The sequence below is a fragment of the Poromitra crassiceps genome (assembly GCF_964638095.1).
Source record: "Poromitra crassiceps genome assembly, chromosome: 12".
Classification (NCBI taxonomy): domain Eukaryota; kingdom Metazoa; phylum Chordata; class Actinopteri; order Beryciformes; family Melamphaidae; genus Poromitra; species Poromitra crassiceps.
The window spans coordinates 30956083-30975472 of NC_139632.1; the positions used below are offsets into that span (position 1 = coordinate 30956083).

Sequence of the window (19390 nt, forward strand, 5' to 3'; positions counted from 1 at the left end):
TGCAAATAGCATATTCCTTATTAAACATACAATTAAACATTAGACATACGTTATGGTAGCAGCTACAGTGCGGTACAGTACGGCTACTACACTATTTGTGTATGTTAAGGAGTCTCGTGGCCTGCGGGAAGAAACTGTTCCTCAAGCGATTTGTGCGTGCCTTTGGAACCCTGTATCTTCTCCCTGAGGGTAACAGGGAGAACAGGCTGTTGTGGGGGTGGTTTGTGTCTTTGATGATCTTCAGGGACCTCCTGAGGCACCGCTGTTTATACAGTTCATGCAGTTCTGCAAATCACTTCCTGTAATGACAACTGGCTTGCTAAATAAAGACAATAAAGAGGGTAAATATGAAAAGGAAATGGGCAAGCATGACCAAACATACAATCAAAGTTCATATGAACAGCTGATAAAATAGACAAAGTGACAATAGAGTACCTCAGAGATTACGTATTTTTGTAGTCGCAAGGCGGAAGTCCTGAACATGTTGGATCATCAGGGGAAAAGGCTATGGGGTTTTAGAATGGGGATTTCGCTTAAATGCATGAAAACAGCTCTGTGGTTAACAACAGTTTATGTGAGTGGTCATTTGTGTTCAGCAGGTCAGTTTTCACAAACGGTGACCACATTTATGACTTTTGAAACTGAAATTCGTGTTAAAAAAACACATTTACGTTTTAAAAGTCATAAACGTGGTTAGTGCTGCACCTAACGATTATTTACATTATCGATTAATCTGTTGATTCTTTTCTCGATTAGTTGTTGGGTCTATAAAATGTCAGAAAAGGGTGAAAAAATGTCGATCAGTGTTTCCCAAAGCCCAAGAGGACGTCCTCTGTCTTGTTTTGTCCACAACCCAGAGATATTTTGTTTACTGTCATAGAGTACAGAGAAACCAGGAAATATTCACATTTAAGAAGCTTGATTTTTTTTTTTTTTTTTTTTAACTCGAAACGATTAATCGATTATCAAAATAGTTGTTGATTGAAACCCCATAGCCTTTCCCCCTGGTGTTCCAACATGCTACTTCCGGACTCATTCCTGTGGTACTCTATCGCAGATGGGACAGATAAATGTGAACAACATGGGCATATGTGTATGCAGAGAGACAGCCTGGTGGCTTTGGACACTGTTGCATTATTACAGAAAGGTCACAGGCTCTGACGGAGTGTCCTTGAGCAAGTTGCTGAACCCTCAGTCTGCTCAGTCAAGTTGTCTGTGGATAACAGCTAGTGTATAACATGACATGTATACGTTTTGTGGTGTGGAAGTTAGCTGCCTTTTTGTGATTGGATTGTGTCATAGGGATGCCCACATGACCTATAGCTAGATGCCAAATGTTATGACCTACTTTTAATTTTTTAATTTGTTTGATAGATTTCTTCTGCACTTAGATGTTGTAATTGTTGAGTTGTCTTCTCTCCTGCACCTGGTAGTCCTCTTCATTGGACCCTGGTGTGTTAGGATGAATTGATTCCTTAAATATCTCTATATTTTGTTGAGTGGCTTAGAATACTAGTGTTTACAATATACATTATATATATTGTATATGTATGTATGTATACATTACAATATATTAAGATGTGTCATCCAGTTATGCAGTGATGCCAATGTAAGAGATATTGTGTAGAATTGAACCCTTGATGTATTGTTTTGAAAGCCAATTACTAATTGATTTTGTACTTGTTGATTTGTGCTTGCGGGAGGGGCTTAGCATATATATACCCTAGCTCCCATGGGTGCTAGAGACTGCCTTATTCGACAGGGGAGACTGCCTTATTCCACAGGTGATGCACCAGGACTGCTGGCCTGACAAGATAGGACCAAAGTTATCCATGGGTTTAGCCTATGCTGGTTAGGTTCCTGGTTCTGTTTTATTTATTTGAGTTATCTTTTGTATCACTTGTTAGTATTTATGCAACTTCTCAACCCTAAAAAACACCTTTCTCCATTAAAACTCCTGTGGTTGAACTCTGAAGCCTGCCTCAGCCTTGTTTTTTTTTCTGGGACCCACTCGCCATCCTTACACATTGCCAACCGCCATTAAAAACCGAAGAAGAAGAAAGATGAGGATGATGAAGAAAAATAAGGAATATAGACGGTTTTAACAACATTTGCCAACTAATACAATAGCTGAGAGCCAAATAAACTCTGTTTCAAACTGTTCACGAGCATCACGATTATGTGAAAACTATGATTTTACACACTCCGGTACAGTAGGTGGCGGTATGTACCTTAAAAGTTGTGCTGCAATCCGCTATAAAACGCAAAGAAGAGGCTCAGCGGTATGAACCATCGACTTACTATATGGTTGCGATTCGCCATTGGGACAATAGCAACGTTAAAGGCGTATCAGTAGCGTCTTATATCCTCGGTACTTAAGAAAACAAGACTCGTCGTATGTGCGGATGATATTATCACGAACATAAACTGGAACCGGGGCTCCGTTTAACTCTGAGGGGAAGAAGAAGCTCCTCTCTTGTGGTACTCAGGTGAATGGTTTAGCTGTGAAGCTAACGTTAGCTTAGCTGAGAAGCTATTGGAGCTTTGAATGGTAACGTTCATCAGTAAATAGTTCAGAAGGAAACGTTCCTGCCGCTGTGTGAGAATGAAAATGTCTAAAGTCCAGAAGCTGAGAGCGGTTGTGAAGCAGCGACTAACTGTAGCGTTTGAAGACATATTTGGACTGTTTGAAAGAACGATAGCAGACTACGAAGAGGAAGCTGCTCGTTCAAAACAGGAGATCGACCGACAAGGAAAACTGCTGGACGCTGTGCGGGTACACAGAGAAGCCTTGCCTCCAGACGTCCTCCAGCAGCTGTTTGTTATTAACGAAGAGGTTCCCATTGAGCAGCAGGAGTGGAACCCTAGTCTGGACCAGGAGGACACAGAGGCCCCACACGTTAAAGAGGAACAGGAGGAACTCTGGACCAGTCAGGAGGGAGAGCAGCTTCAGGAGGACCCAGAGCCCCCACACATTCAAGAGGAACTCTGGACCAGTCAGGACGTAGAGCAGCTTCAGGAGGATCCAGAACCCCCACACATTAAGGAGGGACAGGAGGAACTCTGGACCAGTCAGGAGGGAGAGCAGCTTCAAGGGCTGGGGGAGGCTGATAACACCAAGTTCACTGTTGTCCCTGTGAAGAGTGAAGATGAGGAAGAGAAACCTCAGTCCTCACAGCATCACAAAAGCCAAACTGAGGAGAACAGAGAGGCAGAGCCTCTAGCCAGCTGCTCAGCTCAACAGATGACAACAGAAGCTGGTGGACAGGACTGTGGAGTATCAGAACCAGCCAGGAACTTCGACCCAGCGAGTAGTTTACAACCAGCTAGTGATAACAAGGCTTCAGACATTTCTGAACGTGTGACTGAAGACGGTGATGAAGAATGGATGGAAACTAGTGAACGTCAGTCAGGTTTAGACTCACAAAGAAACAGTGAAGTTATTGAGAAGAATCATTTTAGTTGCTCAGTTTGTAATAAACATTTTGGTCTTAAAGCAAACTTGAAAAGACACATGGTAGTCCACACAGGTGAGAAACAATTTAATTGCTCAATCTGTGGTAAAAGTTTTGGTCTTCAAGCAACCTTGAAAAGACACCTGATAGGCCACACAGGTGAGAAAAAATTTAATTGCTCAGTCTGTGGTAAAGGTTTTGGGCGTAAAGATGTCTTGAAGGGACACATGATAATCCACACAGCCAGGAGAGAACAATTATATTTGCTCAGTCTGTGGTAAAGGTTTTGGCCAAAAAGGAGACTTGAAGAGACACATGATAGTCCACACAGGAGAGAAGACATTTAATTGCTATCTGTGGTGGAGGGGGGATTTGAGTATTTATGTATGCGTGTATGTTTTCAAGATTGGGAACATGCTAAAAAGTTTGGACACTCCTGTCATAGACATACCAGGATGATACCCTGTGACCCATGTTTTTCCCTGCAATGAGACTGCTACTCCTTAGAACACAACGTAAGTGCATTTCTTTATCTGTATTGTACTGTTAAGAATATCATACAGGATCGTGTATTTATCTGTCATTGATGTCCTTCCTTATTCAGCAGTACTAGGATAACAGCCCCTCTCTATTGACTGTATATTAAGCCCTCCCTGGCCTCTGTCTCGGCCAGTTGAAGAAACATTGTACCACCCTTATTCCTCCGCTTGCAAGCTATAAAATCTATTCAGTCGAGAATCTTTATTCAAGTATTTTACATCAGTTACTTTGCACTTTATAATTAAAATGTATAATTTGAAGATTGTCTTTCTGTCCGCTCCATGTTTTGTATTGCTGTGATCGCTGCACTGCATGCTGCACAAAGACAAAATCCTCATTTGTAACATGTTTACTTACTATGGCTATGAAATAATCTTGAATATTAACATATGACCTAACGACCTATCAAAAAAAGTTAATTTAAATGTTTCAACCTCAAACCACAACAATTACCAACATATTTGTGCATTATGTAGAAAAATGCAGCATGTACTTTTTCAGTATTCTCTATTTGGCTGATGGTCCGATGCAGGGTCCCCCTGGGCATGGCAGGTTTTTCCATTTTCAATTTTGCTATTACAGGCCTGGCCAGCAGAGAGCAGTATGTTCCTGACCGGTGGATGTTGTGGCCCTTGTTCAAGCTGTGTGGTCTCTGCTAACCCCACACCTCTACTACAGGAAAAGCAACAGATTCATAACAGCACAACATTGGCTGGCTCCCTGTGGCTTGGCAAGCATTCAGCCTATCATTTCTGTTGCGTGAGAGATTAATCAAGGCAGCTTGAGTTTTGACGCTTGGCCTTAAACCCTCCCCCACCCACTAACCTCTGCCACCAGCCACAGCAGCTCCGGCCACAGCCTCCCTGCTCTACAAATGCAACACAAGCTGGCAGTTAAGAGGGTGACAGTTCACTGCCTCCATTAGACTGATGAGATTTTCTGCTGCTTGCCTCTACTCGTAAGACTGCTGTATACATTAAATGCCGTGTCATTTGTCAACCTGCCCTCTGCATATAAACACACTATTCTACACATGTATTGTCTGTTATCTGGCTTCTGATTATATGATGCTCATCCCAATATCTGGCCATCCATGCATCACTATACCCATCAAAACACTACCTGCTCTCCTGTTTTTTTTTTATCTGTTTCTATTAGCCTATATGCAATATTGCTCCATATAATCACATGAATCAAGATGAGATAATCAATTGGCCAAGAAAAACAAACTCCCAACATATGACAAAATCATTCACAAAATCAAACATTCAGATTCAGCCTCATATATATGGAATGCAAAGTATTTTGTGCTTGTTTCTTAACCTCAAATTATCTTATGGCTATAATACCTTATAAGCCATTAGGCCTCTTATTAGTAATTGTATTACCACTTTAAATAAACTGCAGTTGAAATGGCATCATAGACCCAAGTATTTGGACCTTTCTAAATTTACTTTTGGTTATTCCAGGGAAAATTGTGATCGATACTATCTGTTATCGACACATCGAGTCTGATCAGGACAGGAGGAGAGGAGCGATGTCTTCCTCGAAAGAAACAAGGAAGTGTCGTTAGCAAACAGCCGCGACCACATCGCCGGTCTTTTGAGGCAGTGTTTGTCAATCTGCCTAACGTTACAATCAAAATGCCTGAATTACAGACAGCAAGGTGAGGTTACTCAACGCTATATGTAGTTTAATTTCGCCATTTTGGATGGCTAACGTTACTTGATAATGAATACTGAATCGAGGTCACCCTCTCTGCCTTGGCTGTGCTGGTGCTAGCTTTGGGTGGTTGGTTGGTTAGCTTGTTTTGCCTTGAGTGCTCAGGGGTTGTTGTACAGTGCCGAGTTCCTCTCAACTGTCTGGAAAAGGTGCATACAGCTGGTGGCATGTTGGCCATTCATCCTGCTGTGCAATATACACCCAGCTATCAACAGCCAGTAGTGACAATCTGTAAGATTTCAGCTTTGTTCTCTTGGGTGACACCTATGGCGATGAGTGGTAATTGCAGGTGACATCCAAACATGCATCACATAATGTCACTATATACTGCAAAGGCTTCCATCAATGGACCATAGCCTCAATCGACATTGTGAGTGACTCTTAAAAAAAAGTTTAGATGAAAATCTTTGAGATTATAACTTTAAATCAGGATTCTGAGAATAAAGTCAGAATTCTGAGATTAAAGTCAGAATTCTCAGATTAAAGTCAGAATTATGTGAGGAAAAAGAAGCATACTATGTGACATCACTGACGATGTCACTGATGATATTATCGATGGTGTACCGGAATTTGAATGTCGTGGGTCCCTATATTTTTGCGACGTTGGTTGGGAACCCCTGCCCTAGCGTGTATGGAAAACAGTTAACCAATCTACTAACAGTAGTGTGAATGCATTGTAAACACATAAGAGCATCGGCGTGAATTGTCCATAGTGTTGTGAAATAAATGAATGCATAATAATCAACATGGCATGAAGCTGATTTTTTCTCAAAATATATTCGTACCATCAAAATCTAGAATTGTTGCATGCGTAGTGTGGACCTCATTTCTCTGTCACACACTTTGCTCTTGTCCTCAACAGGCGGAGGATTCAAGCAATTAACACCAGTGCTGCTGGTGTTGGACTGGAGGGATTCAAGGCACATGCTGTGTTCCAGGAAATAAGCAAGAAGCTTCAGGAGGTGATTGCACGCTTACAAAATACAAGCAAGTAGTTAACATGTTCTCCCCCCACCAGTGATGTTGTTCCACAATTGGGTCAGTCACTGATTGCTGAGTGTACTTGAAATATTGTTTATTGTTTATTAGTCGACGCACAAGTGACAGACTAGTCTTCCTGCGGGCCATTTTAAAATGTCAATACAAAACAATCAAGGTTAAACATTAGTTACCAAAACAACAAGACAACTGTCACCATCAGTCAACAACAAACCTATTAGGACAGACATACAGAGTAAAAGACAATACTGTGAAAGACAATACACTGAAATCACATCATTATCATGATACAGGTTGATGGTGTACCTGCCGGGCATTGCTGCCTGACGCACCTCCACCAGTGCCTTTTGTGCTGGTGTGCTCCTATGAACACCTCTGAGGGCCTATGCGGGTCATCAGCTGGGGACCACCAATCATGGATATTTCGCTCCTTTAACCCCAGTACATCTCATGGTGACGGAGCAATGGCAGGGATCTCTCGCTGCCACCCCCTGCTGAAGCCCTAGGTGTTGCTCGGCCCCCAACTCCTATGCTTCCTCCTTAGCCACAGCCAAAAACTGCCTTTCCGAGGTCAACCCTCATGGTCCAGTCACTGCCAGGTGAGAGGAGCCTTGCTGTACAATACAATACAAAATTGAGCACTAAAAGCCCAGTACATAACATTTTAAAATGAGCAATGGAAATAACTGGTAAATGGTAAAAGGAGATCCTGTACGGATATGAGTGAATTGTATCAGCATTTTCGTAAGAGACAATGAAAGGACAGAATGACCATATTTTTAGGTTGCCTAAATCTCCCCAGAATTAGGCTTGTGAGTTATATCTTGAAATGTAGTAACTGTAATTGTGCTGTTTGTACTCAATAGAGTACAAAATATAAGCACTACAATACACAAATACAATCTGTATATTACACACTTTATAATACAATACAATATAACACACAACACCAGGGGCCGGTTGCACCAACTGGTCTTAACTATGCCTGGTCGTAACTCCTACGTCGGTCTTAGTTAAGACCAGTCTTTAGAGTGGATTTACGCCTGTTGCACCAACAGGGCTTACGTCTGGTCTTAACTACGCCGGTCGTAGCAATGCGCGTCCATGTGATTGCCGGGGAATGCCCCCTGATTGGCCCAAAAATGTGCCTCGCGACCTGCTTGGAGCGTCACTGTGCCACTACGCTCTCTATGGCCACTACTGTATGTGCGTCACTACACCCTCCCTCCTCCCACCCTCCCTCCTCCTGTGGAAGCTCCGCGGGAAAATGGTGGCGATTGAGTGCCAGGCAGTCTGAATGAAATTGAATGTAACGTTCCCAAGTCTATGTATTAAATTCTAAAAAACGACCCTCAACATTTGGGAAGGCTAAGCCACACAACTAGTTCGTTATAATCGCATTTCATGCTTCGAAGGCGACTTGACGACAATGAGGACCGTGAGGACTCAATCACAGCAGGTCTCCGCTGATAGACTACCACGGAGATCTCTTACAGGCACAGGCACTTTACGCCTCCTCCTGACCAGGCGTAAGAGTTACGCCTGGGCTTAGTGAAAATAAGCCCTCTTGGTGCAACCGGCGTAGCTGTTAGGTCGTAAAGTTATGACAGACTTAGCTTATACCCAGTCTTAAGCCCTGTTGGTGCAACTGGCCCCTGGAGTGTGAGTGTTATCTTAAAGCTTAGTGATGACTATTTCGTCACAAAATAAATTGATCTTATTTGTTTGATTCAATCAAACAAGGTTCAAGGTTCACTTTATTTGTCGCCCATGGGAGAAATTTGTCTTGGAGTAGAAGACTAAAAATGCTGCAGTACATACAGACATAGGCAGTACATTAAAAACGCTGTAAACGGTGACACATGTCAAAAACAAATGGTTCACTCTGCGTCCGGGTAGTGTAGCAGTAGATTCCCTGCCTACCAACATGAGGGTCGCAGGTTCGTGCCCCCGTGTTACCTCCGGCTTGGTCGGGCATCCGGGTGCGAAGCCGGATTAGGGGTATGTGTCCTGGTCACTGCACTAGCCCCTCCTCTGGTCGGTCATGGCGCCTGTTTGAGGTGGAAGGGAACTGGTGGGTTATAGCGTGATCCTCCCACATGCTACGTGCTGCCGGTGAAGCTCCCCGCTGTCAGGTGAAAAGAAGCGGCTGGCAAATGCGCATGTGTCGGAGGAAGCATGGTGCTAGTCTACAGCTCTCCCCAGATCGGCAGAGGGTGAAGCAGCGACCGAGGCAGCAGGGGGGAAATTGGGCAAGTACAATTGGGCAGAAAATGGGGGGGAAATCAGAAAAAAAAGTTAACTCAAAAACTCAGCAACTCCGTTTATCAGCAGCTGCTGCCTTTTATGACCTCAATCGTACCAGATCACAAGCTGATCATCACGGAGAAAATTGCAACGGTGGAAGATCTTAGTACAAGTAGGCAAATGATCAGACACAAAGATTTAAAGCTTTCCAGCGTGTGCTACTTTTGACTTGACTTCCTCCACTCAAGTGGAATTGTCTGTTTCCTATTAGGCTCCCAACATGTTCAAGCAGATTTAGTGTGTTATTCCAAACCAATGAATTCCTCACCTTGTTTATCCCGCGCTATGTAGGTTTAGACGACGTTCTATAATATAGAAATATTCCCTCTACAAGATGACATTCTTGGCATTATGAGTATCTCCAATAATGCTCACTTAGCCTGAACAGACCATTTATCTCTTGCAATGGATTTTCAATGCTTTTTATTTCCAAGGAAATAGAAGCATATATATCACCTTGTGAGAACAGTGGTATGGTTGTGAAAATGAATTCTGAAATACATTGAAGAAGTTATATTGATATAAATTAAACATGAAATGTATAGAAACACACTTCAGAACACCCTGATGAATAATGCTTGCTATTGCATAATGGCGGCAAAATTCCATTTTCTGCACAAAATGAATAAAACAGTCCCAATTCACACGTTCCTGCTCTTTATGTACATGTGGTAGTTCAGAAGTAATAGGTTTGGATAAACACGCGTTTGTTTTTGTGCACTAACAGGAGGGGGAGCAGTTTGTGAAAAAGATTGGGGGAGTCTTCGCCTTCAAAGTGAAGGAAGGACCAAACGGCCAGGAGGGAATTTGGTTTGTGGACGTGAAGAACGGCAAGGGCTGTGTTCACAATGACTCAGGTGAGACAACACATGGTGCTGCAAAACCATATCACACATTTTCCTGTTATCTCTAGATGAAACGATGTAAGAGATCATGTATGATTGGAAAATAACCTCAGACAGACAGGGTGATCACTGATCACAGGCTCTGAATCAGCTTGAAGGGAATTATTTTCCAATCATGACTGGCTCGCTGTACGTTATCCCACTTTTTATCACATGGCAATTTTGCTAAAGAAACAAATATTTTATGCACAAAATATTGATCTACAATGATTAAACTCGAGTCGCACACCTGCCGGCCAATCAGAGAAAAGTATTCACGCAGACCATGGTATCATTCACGTTAAACTGAACATTTCCAGTGATGGTGAGACAAGGTGAATGGGACTTCTTTTGGAATATTCATGTTGACGTTGTTGTCCTCATTCATCTCTGATGTTACTGTTCCTTCTTGCCGGGGCTTTGCAGTTCACACACCTGGAAACAAGTCAAGCTAATGTTACGTTTGTTGACTAGCGTTAGGTTGGACATGCTTCTAACACACCAGCCGGGTAGAAACAAGATACCGGGATTGGTTCTGAGGTGTTTCTAATGAAGAGAGAGGTGTTTGGAGGCTGCACTGTAGCTTTTAGCCATTCGAGTATTCATCAAGACAAGTGTAATAACATGTATTCTGCAACTGTGTGGAAATGCAACTTCAAGTTAAAGGGCTATCTGCAGGTTGTGAGCAGTTTCCCATCTGAACTGTATTTGTTTGCCTTGGGTGCTCATATATATATATATATATATATATATATATATATATATATATATATATATATATATATATATATATATATATATATATGAAATGAATTTCTAACTCTTGACATTGGCTGGGTTTCCCAAAAGCTTCTTTGCGCTAAGAAGCTAATTCAACCCTTCTTAAGGCCCCCTTAAGAAGCAAACGCGTTTCCCAATTGCTTCTTTACGAAGGCATGCGTTTCCCAAAAGCTTCTTAGCGCTAAGAAGCTTCTTTGACCCTTCTTAAGGCTCCCGTAAGAAGCCAACGAAGCCAACGCGTTTCCCGATTGCTTCTTAGCCTAAAATTATCTTCCAATTATCCTCCGTTAAGAAGGCTGCGTTTCCCAAAAGCTTCTTAGCGCTAAGATGATCTTTCGTTAAGAAGGTTTTGTAAGAAGGGTCTGGAGCCTTCTTAACTCATTGAGTGCCAAGGACGAGTATAGTCGTCAATTCGAATAGTAGCGTAGAGTGCCAAAGACGACTAAAGTCGTCAATTGCGTTTTTTGACGGTGGGACGTGGATCAAAGCCTCGTGCATCTCCTGTAAAAATATTGTAGCTATTGAAGGTGTATAACCTATTTTATGGACCCATTAGGTGGCGACAGTGCTCTCCAGATTAGAGAAAGTTGAGGAAAAAAAGCAGAAAAAGCCCCGTGATGAAAGAGAAACCGATGCATGAGCCAGAGCGGCACAGATTGCTCTGGCTGCCTGGAGCCAACGTTAGCTGCGAACAGCAGTCAATCCGCTCCCACAAATGAGCCCCTCTGTCTCTGCTGCATAGTTTCTCCACACGATTAGCCGCCAGAAAATAAAACCAAAGCCAAACCATTCTCATGAGAATGGTTTGGCTTTTCAGTGTCGCGCTGGGAGCCGGCGCACAAGGCTGAGCGCTCCGAAAATAGACTGGGTGCAGCGCACTTTGAAACGCGCAGCAGAAAGCCTATAATCGGACGCAGCTTCATCCCAGCTCACAACCGAAACCCCAGAAACGCAGACGAACGCGAGCCCGATCCAGACTCCCCCGACGAGCGGCCGCCATCCGAACGTGGATCCGTAAGGCAGCAGAGCCTCCCATAGCAGGCAGCAGAGACTCGCCTGACACACGCAGCAGCCAGCAGAGCGAGCAGAGCCACCAGAGACACTCCCACAGAGGAGGAGTTTGGAGTTGAGGGGTGTGTGGGTGCTGTTCAGATGTTTCAGGTCAGAAAATATTAGCTTCAGAGTCAGTGAATGTGCTTGAAATGCTTCATTTCACAAAAGGCTGAATATCTCAGCTTCTAATTTGAAACGCCTGTTTTTGCTGAAAACAACCTATCTTCTCCGGCTCATAACTAAAGAACGGAAAATGGTATCAATAAACTTTTTTTTGCTGATGATACAATAGAGTCTCCTCGTTCTTTGTGCGTGTTCGGTGTTTACATAGTAATATCACACAATATTCTGTGGGCCTCGAGAAATCACTGAAAACGCTCTGAAACTCTGAAACTTGGAGCGTCCGTTCTCCAAAAGTGGCTGGCACTCAATGAGTTAACACCTTCTTAATGACAAAACACTGGCAGATCCAGCCGCATCAGGCAAAAGGAGATACTTGTGTCCACTGTTCCTCTTGTGTTTTTCCCTTTTTCCTTTCTTTCATGCACCCTTTAGTGTTTAAAATTGGGGAACACTTGAAAAACTCCCCTGTATGTATGGTTACTTGTGTTTTAAATGTTTTACCGTAGGCTATATTTCTCTAATCAGAATGGATTCCTTTTATAATGTTGTGGATTTATATAGCACCTTTCACAGAACCCAAGGTCGCTTAAATTCTGTAGTGTTTCTCTGTTTTGTTGTATGCTGTGTATATAAAGCAATTTGAACTGCAGTCCATGTCTGAAATAAATAATGTTTAATAAAGTTTAACATGACCATGATTAGGTGTTAACAGTGTTTCTCAACCACTGAGTCGTGGCCCACTGCTGGGCTCAGAGTGCCATCAAGTGAGCCGCTCCAGTTAAGATGCTTCTTAAGAGCCTTCTATTTTTTTTATTTTTCTCGACTGTTAAGAAGGCGTTTGGGAAACACTTCTTTGGAGCCTTCTTAACTCCTTAACTCATTGAGTGCCAGCCACTTTTGGAGAACGGACGCTCCCAGTGCCAGAGTTTCAGAGCGTTTTCAGTGATTTCTCGAGGCCCACAGAATATTGTGTGATATTACTATGTAAACACTGAACACGCACAAAGAACGATGAGACTCTATTCTATCATCTGCAAAAAAAAGTTTATTGATCCCATTTTCCGTTCTTTAGTTATGAGCCGGAGAAGATAGCTTGATTCATCCAAAAAAAGCAATTTTTTTCTAGAAGCTGAGATAATTGGCCTTTTGTGAAATTAATCATTTCAAGCACATCACTGACTCTGAAGCTAATCTTTTCTAATGTAGTCACACCTCAAAAATAATTTCCTTCAATAAAACAGTTTAGGCCAGGGAATTTTGTTTGGCAGAATAATATTTTTAGCTACAACCAGCAGCGCTGGCCCCTGCGTGCGCTGCTGGTTGCAGCTTCTTGCTGGTTTTGATTTGCTGCTGGTGGGTATCGGATATTCTGGCTTGCGTTTGTCAATCCTGTCCTGCTGCCTGGGTCTGTCTGGGTGTTGTGTGTGTGCTGCTCTGCGTGCCCCCTCCCCCCCCCCCCCCCGCCCCGCCCCGCCTCGCCTCAACTGCACACTCCTCCTCCTGTCTGTGGTGGCTCTCTGCTGAGTTTGCTGTGCGCACAGTGAAGGGTGCTTGACATCCTGCTTTTTTACAGCGTTCCGCGTGTGTTTGTCACCGGCAACGATGCTTCCAGTTGAGAATAATAACAACTCGACGGTGTGGATGTGCGGATGTACTGTCGCAACCGACACGGAGCGGCTCAATTGTGGGAGCAGATTGGCTGCTGCAGGCACAGCTGCAGTAACGTGCTTCAGCATATCGATGCATACGGATGCGATGCGATTTCCGTTTCCATAACGACTTCTTCTTTGTTTTTTCCTTGCCTTTCTGTTATGTGGAGAGCACTGTCGCCACCTAAGGGTTCTGTAAAATAGGTTAGACACATCCAATAGCTATAATATTTGTACATCAGAGGCAGAAGGCTTTGATCGACGCCCCACCGTCAAAAAACGCAATTGACGAACATGTCCGTCCTTGGCACTCTACGTTACTATTTGAAATGACGAACATGTCCGTCCTTGGCACTCAATGAGTTAAGAAGCTTCTTAACTCCTTAAGAAGCTTCTTAACTCTTAAGAAGCTTCTTTGTTGGGAAACTCAGCCAATGTCTTCACTATATGTCTGCAAGCCATTGTACAATTACTAGAGATAAAAGAGAGAGAGAAAATATAAATGTTGCTATTTTTGAACATTGGGTAATCACATTATGGCTCCTCCCCATCTCGTCCTCTCAGATAAGAAAGCAGATTGCACCATCGCTATGTCGGATACAGATTTGTTGGCCTTGATGACCGGCAAGATGAACCCACAGACTGTGAGTATTCAGCCTCGGTGTTCTTTACACAGAGCTAATGTTTTTGTATCCCTGTCACACGTGAAATAAATCATTATCATTTAATGCTACTTTCACTAAGAGTGAATGTGGACCATGTTGATATCATCGAATTGCACAGAGCCGGAGAGCGAGGCAGTGGTGTCGTTTTAGACATACGCATGCGCGAAGTTGGTAGAGGTCTAGACGAAGTCGCTACACGTCTAGACGTAAGCAACTTTGGGCTCGCAACTTTATAAAAAATCCTGTAATGTTACACACTTTCAAACACATTTAAATCAGTGTATATGATATTCTATGCTTATGTGTCTCTATGTGTCTTTAGGATGATTGAATGTTTGTATGTGTTGTATGATTCATGACCGATGTTGACAGACAATTCCCCCCAACATCGATCACATTCCGCGGGGTTGATCTGGCTGGGTAATCGGCTAGCCATGCTACTAGCCGGTAGCTAGCAATTTGTCCGTTAGCAAGTAAGCTAACATTGCCTAATATTAGCCATAACTGTTACAAGGTACACCCCAGAACCGGTTTCCTAGCATCAGGACAGCACCCCCAGCCTCCCTCTACCCGCCCTGTGAGCTCCATGGTCGGCCTCAGAGACCCAGGACAGCCCCCTCACCCCCAACCACCCACCAGCCCGCTTCTATCCCGACTTTGAGGCCCCTTCTCTTGGAGACCACCCCCGGGAGCCACCCACCTTCCTGGAATAAACTCGCACATGCGTACGTCTAGAACTATACCGACTTCACGCGTGCGTAGGCCTAAAACTGAACCGACTTCAGTCACTTCACGCATGCGTGGGTGTAAAACGCCCCCCCGTCCCCGTCTAGGGGGTGGGCTCTCCGGTGCTGCAATTCAATGTATCTCGACCATGTAGAATCAACCACATAATTATCACATCAAATATGGACGTAATTTGGTCCTTATTTCATCAGGCTGCCAGATGGGCAAATTCTGTCCATCATCTGTTGTGGTTGAGTCTACATGGTCCACATTCCAATCTTAGTGCATGCAGCTTTAAATCTCAGCTCCCCTTGCTTTTTGTTAAGCTGTGTTTATGAGGGGGGGGGGGGTGACTCTTTCTAACACATTGCACTAGTAAAGCAATCAGAAATTAGCTCCAGGTTAGTTGTATTGGATGAATGATGCTGCACTACTGTGACCTGTGAACTATTCACTGCACTTTGTAAATTAATAAATAAATAAAATAACAGCCAATATGTTTTTCTAATGATTGAGCCATTATTATTTAGAAATTTGGAAAGGTTGTTCCTTTTTGAGCAATGCTTTTAATACAAAGGCAAGATTTTTTTTTTCAAATCTTCCATCTCAGTCTTGTTTAGTGTTTAGTCACATCGTCAGGGAGGTAGAAGGCCTTCCACTTTCTTCTGAAGATACGGTAGTCTTATTATGAGAATTCTAGATCCCTCAGATTGGTCATATTATTCCCTGCTGATCTGATTTCTCTTTTACCCCCGCCCCCCCCACACACACCACACACACACACACACACACACACACACACACACACACACACACACACTCTCTCATGGTTCGAACACTATCCCGGCTGTGTCCGTGTGCCATGCACAGTTTCCTACCCTCTCATAAGCCCTTGTTGCTGTTGCCCCACTTTCCCTGGGTTGAGTTAATCTCTCACTTTAACCCTTTAAATGAGCCTAATGTGCTTCCCTCCAGCACACACTTCACCACACATAGGAGGCGGGCCTCCCTAGGGGGACTCCTAAACAGTTTCAGGGGAGGCTGAAAACACATTACATTAGTTATTATATTAGTTATCAAAAGGAGATCAAATAGAATAGTGTATTAATTGTGTGTGTGATTTGGTTAAAGAGATAGTTCAGAGATACAGTAGTGGTAGAATTTGACTGTTTTCCCTATTTCCCCAGAGTCAGAAACAAATAAATGCCTTCAGACAGCCATTTTTTTTAAAATGTAGGTGTAGTCTGAAGTATACATGTCAAACTAAAGTCATTGTCAAATTGCAATGTCATGACTCAATTGTTGAGTGTCTCTATGGGATCACATAACATAATAGCGTCCAGGAATTTTGTGAAACTAAGCAAAGTAAACTAAGTTGTTGGGTTGTTGCTTTCTCTCTCTCTCTCTCTCTTTTTTGGGCGGGAGGGGAGGGGCTTTTTCCAAACTTTCCGAGGGGAGGCTTCGGAAAGAACCCCTGGTCTAGCATACTATGGGTATTTGAATTTACCCCAGAATGCAAAGGAGCCAAACAAAAAAAACAAAAAAAAACAAAAATATTATATCTACTGTATTCCAAGATTGTTGGTGTGATGTTCTCTCTCATTCTGCTTCCCAGGCATTTTTCCAGGGCAAGCTGAAGATCACAGGGAACATGGGACTGGCCATGAAGCTGCAGAGCCTGCAGCTGCAGCCGGGCAAAGCTAAGCTGTAGACGGCACTGAGTAGTTGTAGTGTTTCTATAGCGCAGCAGACCTAACCACTAAGAATAGAAAACTACCAGACTGGTTTCAGCTGAGCATTAAAGGGAGGATTTGCCGAATTTCAACCCGCGTTGTATCATTACAATGTCAGTAATTAATTTACCTTGATTTCAAGTTTTCCTGCACCGAGAGCTCCGCAGTTTATTCCAGCACTTCCGTGAATGATGCAAAATGCATCATCATCTCATTTGTTGTATTTTCTCTTTATGCGCACATCCACGGAGAATCGCATGGAGAGCCTTAACGAGCGTTAATGACTGGCGGGGGCGGAGTTTCTGCAGGCAGTCAAACGTGGATTACTCGATGCAGAAAACATAAACACAAGGTAAACACTGTCCATGTGCTTTATATTACCGAGATTATGAAGATGCAAAGCGGGTTGAAAAAAAGCAAAGCCTTCCTTTAAGGTCTGCTCCACAACAACCTCTCGCGTCACATGACTGAATCACTCTCCTTCCTGTTGAGTGAAAGATGGCCTCACCATCCTGGGGATCAGTCAACCCCGCCAATATGACTGTGGAGAAGAGGATATATGGACTGATAATGATTAATGATCTCTACTAAATTCTCATGATGATAATATACACTATAGTAGAGAGAGGCGCTCCCTCTTTTGTGATACTAATTAAGTGATTTGTTAAATGTCCTTGCTTGCCAGTAAAGATTTTCTACAAGCGAATCGTGCCTCGTAACATTTCAGGAGTGGAGAGTGCAAATTCTTGCGGAGACATTTTCTGTAATCTTGGAGACAATGAAACAACAGTCAAGTGCCTTGTTGTCTCAGATTCGCAAATTGGCTCTTACGGTTTTTAGCCAGTGCAAATATGTTTTCACTGCACACTAGCTCTTTATTAACGGATGGGTTTGGAACAACGTCATTTTCTTTTGTGCTATTATTATTATTGTGTGAGTCTAGTCTAGGAAAAAAAAAATCTAAATAAATGTGTTTTTTCCGTAACATACTTTTGGTGGCATTATGTTTGGATCCCTTTTTTCTGCCTCAGTCATTGTATTTAGCACACACCACTTAGTATTAGTTTGAGTTTAACTTTATTGTCCCATAGGGAAATTTGTCTTAGGCATTTGTACAGCAGCAATAGGGCAATGACAAACGTAACAGACAGTACAGTACATCTGAAGACAACCAGCGTGTAAACAAGAGGACAACATAGTACATGATGCAGCCTGGGCTACGAGTTAACAACTCTACCTAACCACGTATTGCACTTCAGTATTCAAATATTGCACTTCAAGTATTGCACAATTCCAAAACCGCATATCAAACCAAAACCATCATAAAACCATGGTTACTTAAAACTAAAAACATTAAAACCACAGTAAAGGGTAAAAGAAAATAAAAAGATAAAATGATAAGAGGAATAAAATGAAATAAAATGAATATAAAACTAACTAAGGCAAGATAAATATCACATGACCAGACAGTAACTTTGTATGACTGTGTTTCTCATATTTTTCCAGGCATACATAAAAATCTCAGTTCAATATAAGTTGCCACAAACTCCCGAAAGTGGCCTCATTCATGCTTGAGCACAGGTTATCTATTACACGGCACATAAAACTACCTATAAACTTGCTGGCGTCTCAACTTTTATGATCAAATGTTTATAGTGAATTTATGAATCATGTTGAGGAAATTGTAATATTGGCCAGATGTCCTAACATGACTTTCAGTGTTTTTTCATTGTGAATGGTGCCATATGTTCAGGGAATAGAACTTTAATTCAGGGTATGTAAAGCGCTTTCTGACAGATCTTTGGTTTGAAACTCCACAAGAAGTGTACTTTCTTCTTTAAGAGTTTCTCCTTCCCAGCACTCACGGCTACAGGGCTTCAGGATTGTGTCAGTTGTGTCACTTTGACCTTCCACAATAATGTCCCACTATTCACAGTTAGTGCTTTGATGTCATTGTCCAATTGGCTGAGCCTGTGCGTATGTTCCCGCTTTGGAGGAACCTTCCACTTTCCAGCACTGCGGTGACCTGCTTCCACACTCACACTGCCACGCTGCAGCTTTTTCCTTTGTAAATGGAAGAGTGGCCAAAACACAAATCTCTTAACGAGCTCTGACCCAAATCAATTCTGTTACAGTGCTGCCATGGCTCTTTCAGTTCTCCCCTGGATCCTATACTCTGCAGGCAGAATGGAGCATTTCATTGGTCACTTGCTTTTAGGATTTGAGATTTCATTAATTTAATAATTTTGTCTCTCTGTATTCTGTACGTGATTATTAGAATTATATAATATATTGTTGTTGATATATATGATATCAATACTGATATATATATAAATATATATATCAACTATTTGCATAAATCTTTCTTTTTTTCCAATTAATGTTACAACTAGAATAATCTGTGTGGCAACCATTTTGTTTTCTCAGTTACCTAAAAGAAGAAGAACATGGTGAGTGTAAAAGAAAGACAAGATGCTGAAAGAAATAATTCAATCACAGTAATTACATCAATCATCATTGTCCTCTACAATGAAAATGGGGCGGGCCTTACTCTTGTAAGTCATGCTCAAGTTCTCAGGCACTCCTGATTGGATTTTCACAAAACAGGGAAATGATCTGTCTCATTGCACCATTTTGTCATTTTAAAAATTGCAGATTGGCCTAAAGGGGGCGCCACATGTTTTAAGTGTATGTAATGCACAATATGTTTCCCTGTGGGAACTCTGGGCTCCACAGCTTTCCCTGTGGGAACTC

General features: G+C 42.6%; 1 protein-coding gene across 1 annotated transcript; it reads left to right on the top strand.

Moving 5' to 3' along the window:
* Window positions 1-5546: 5546 nt before the first annotated feature.
* Window positions 5547-17621, top strand: scp2b (sterol carrier protein 2b). The gene is made up of 5 exons (XM_083647633.1): window positions 5547-5661; window positions 6580-6679; window positions 9751-9880; window positions 14077-14156; window positions 16519-17621. The coding sequence occupies exons 1-5, from the start codon at window positions 5639-5641 to the stop codon at window positions 16612-16614; spliced, it is 429 nt and encodes a 142-aa protein (XP_083503759.1). The 5' UTR covers window positions 5547-5638; the 3' UTR covers window positions 16615-17621.
* Window positions 17622-19390: the final 1769 nt, after the last annotated feature.

Excerpts from the sequence above, each read along its gene's own strand:
- scp2b (XM_083647633.1), top strand. The coding sequence starts at position 5,639 with ATGCCTGAATTACAGACAGCAAG. Across the intron at positions 9,881-14,076 it reads CTGTGTTCACAATGACTCAG|ATAAGAAAGCAGATTGCACC; the intron begins GTGAGACAACAC and ends TCGTCCTCTCAG. Across the intron at positions 14,157-16,518 it reads GCAAGATGAACCCACAGACT|GCATTTTTCCAGGGCAAGCT; the intron begins GTGAGTATTCAG and ends TCTGCTTCCCAG.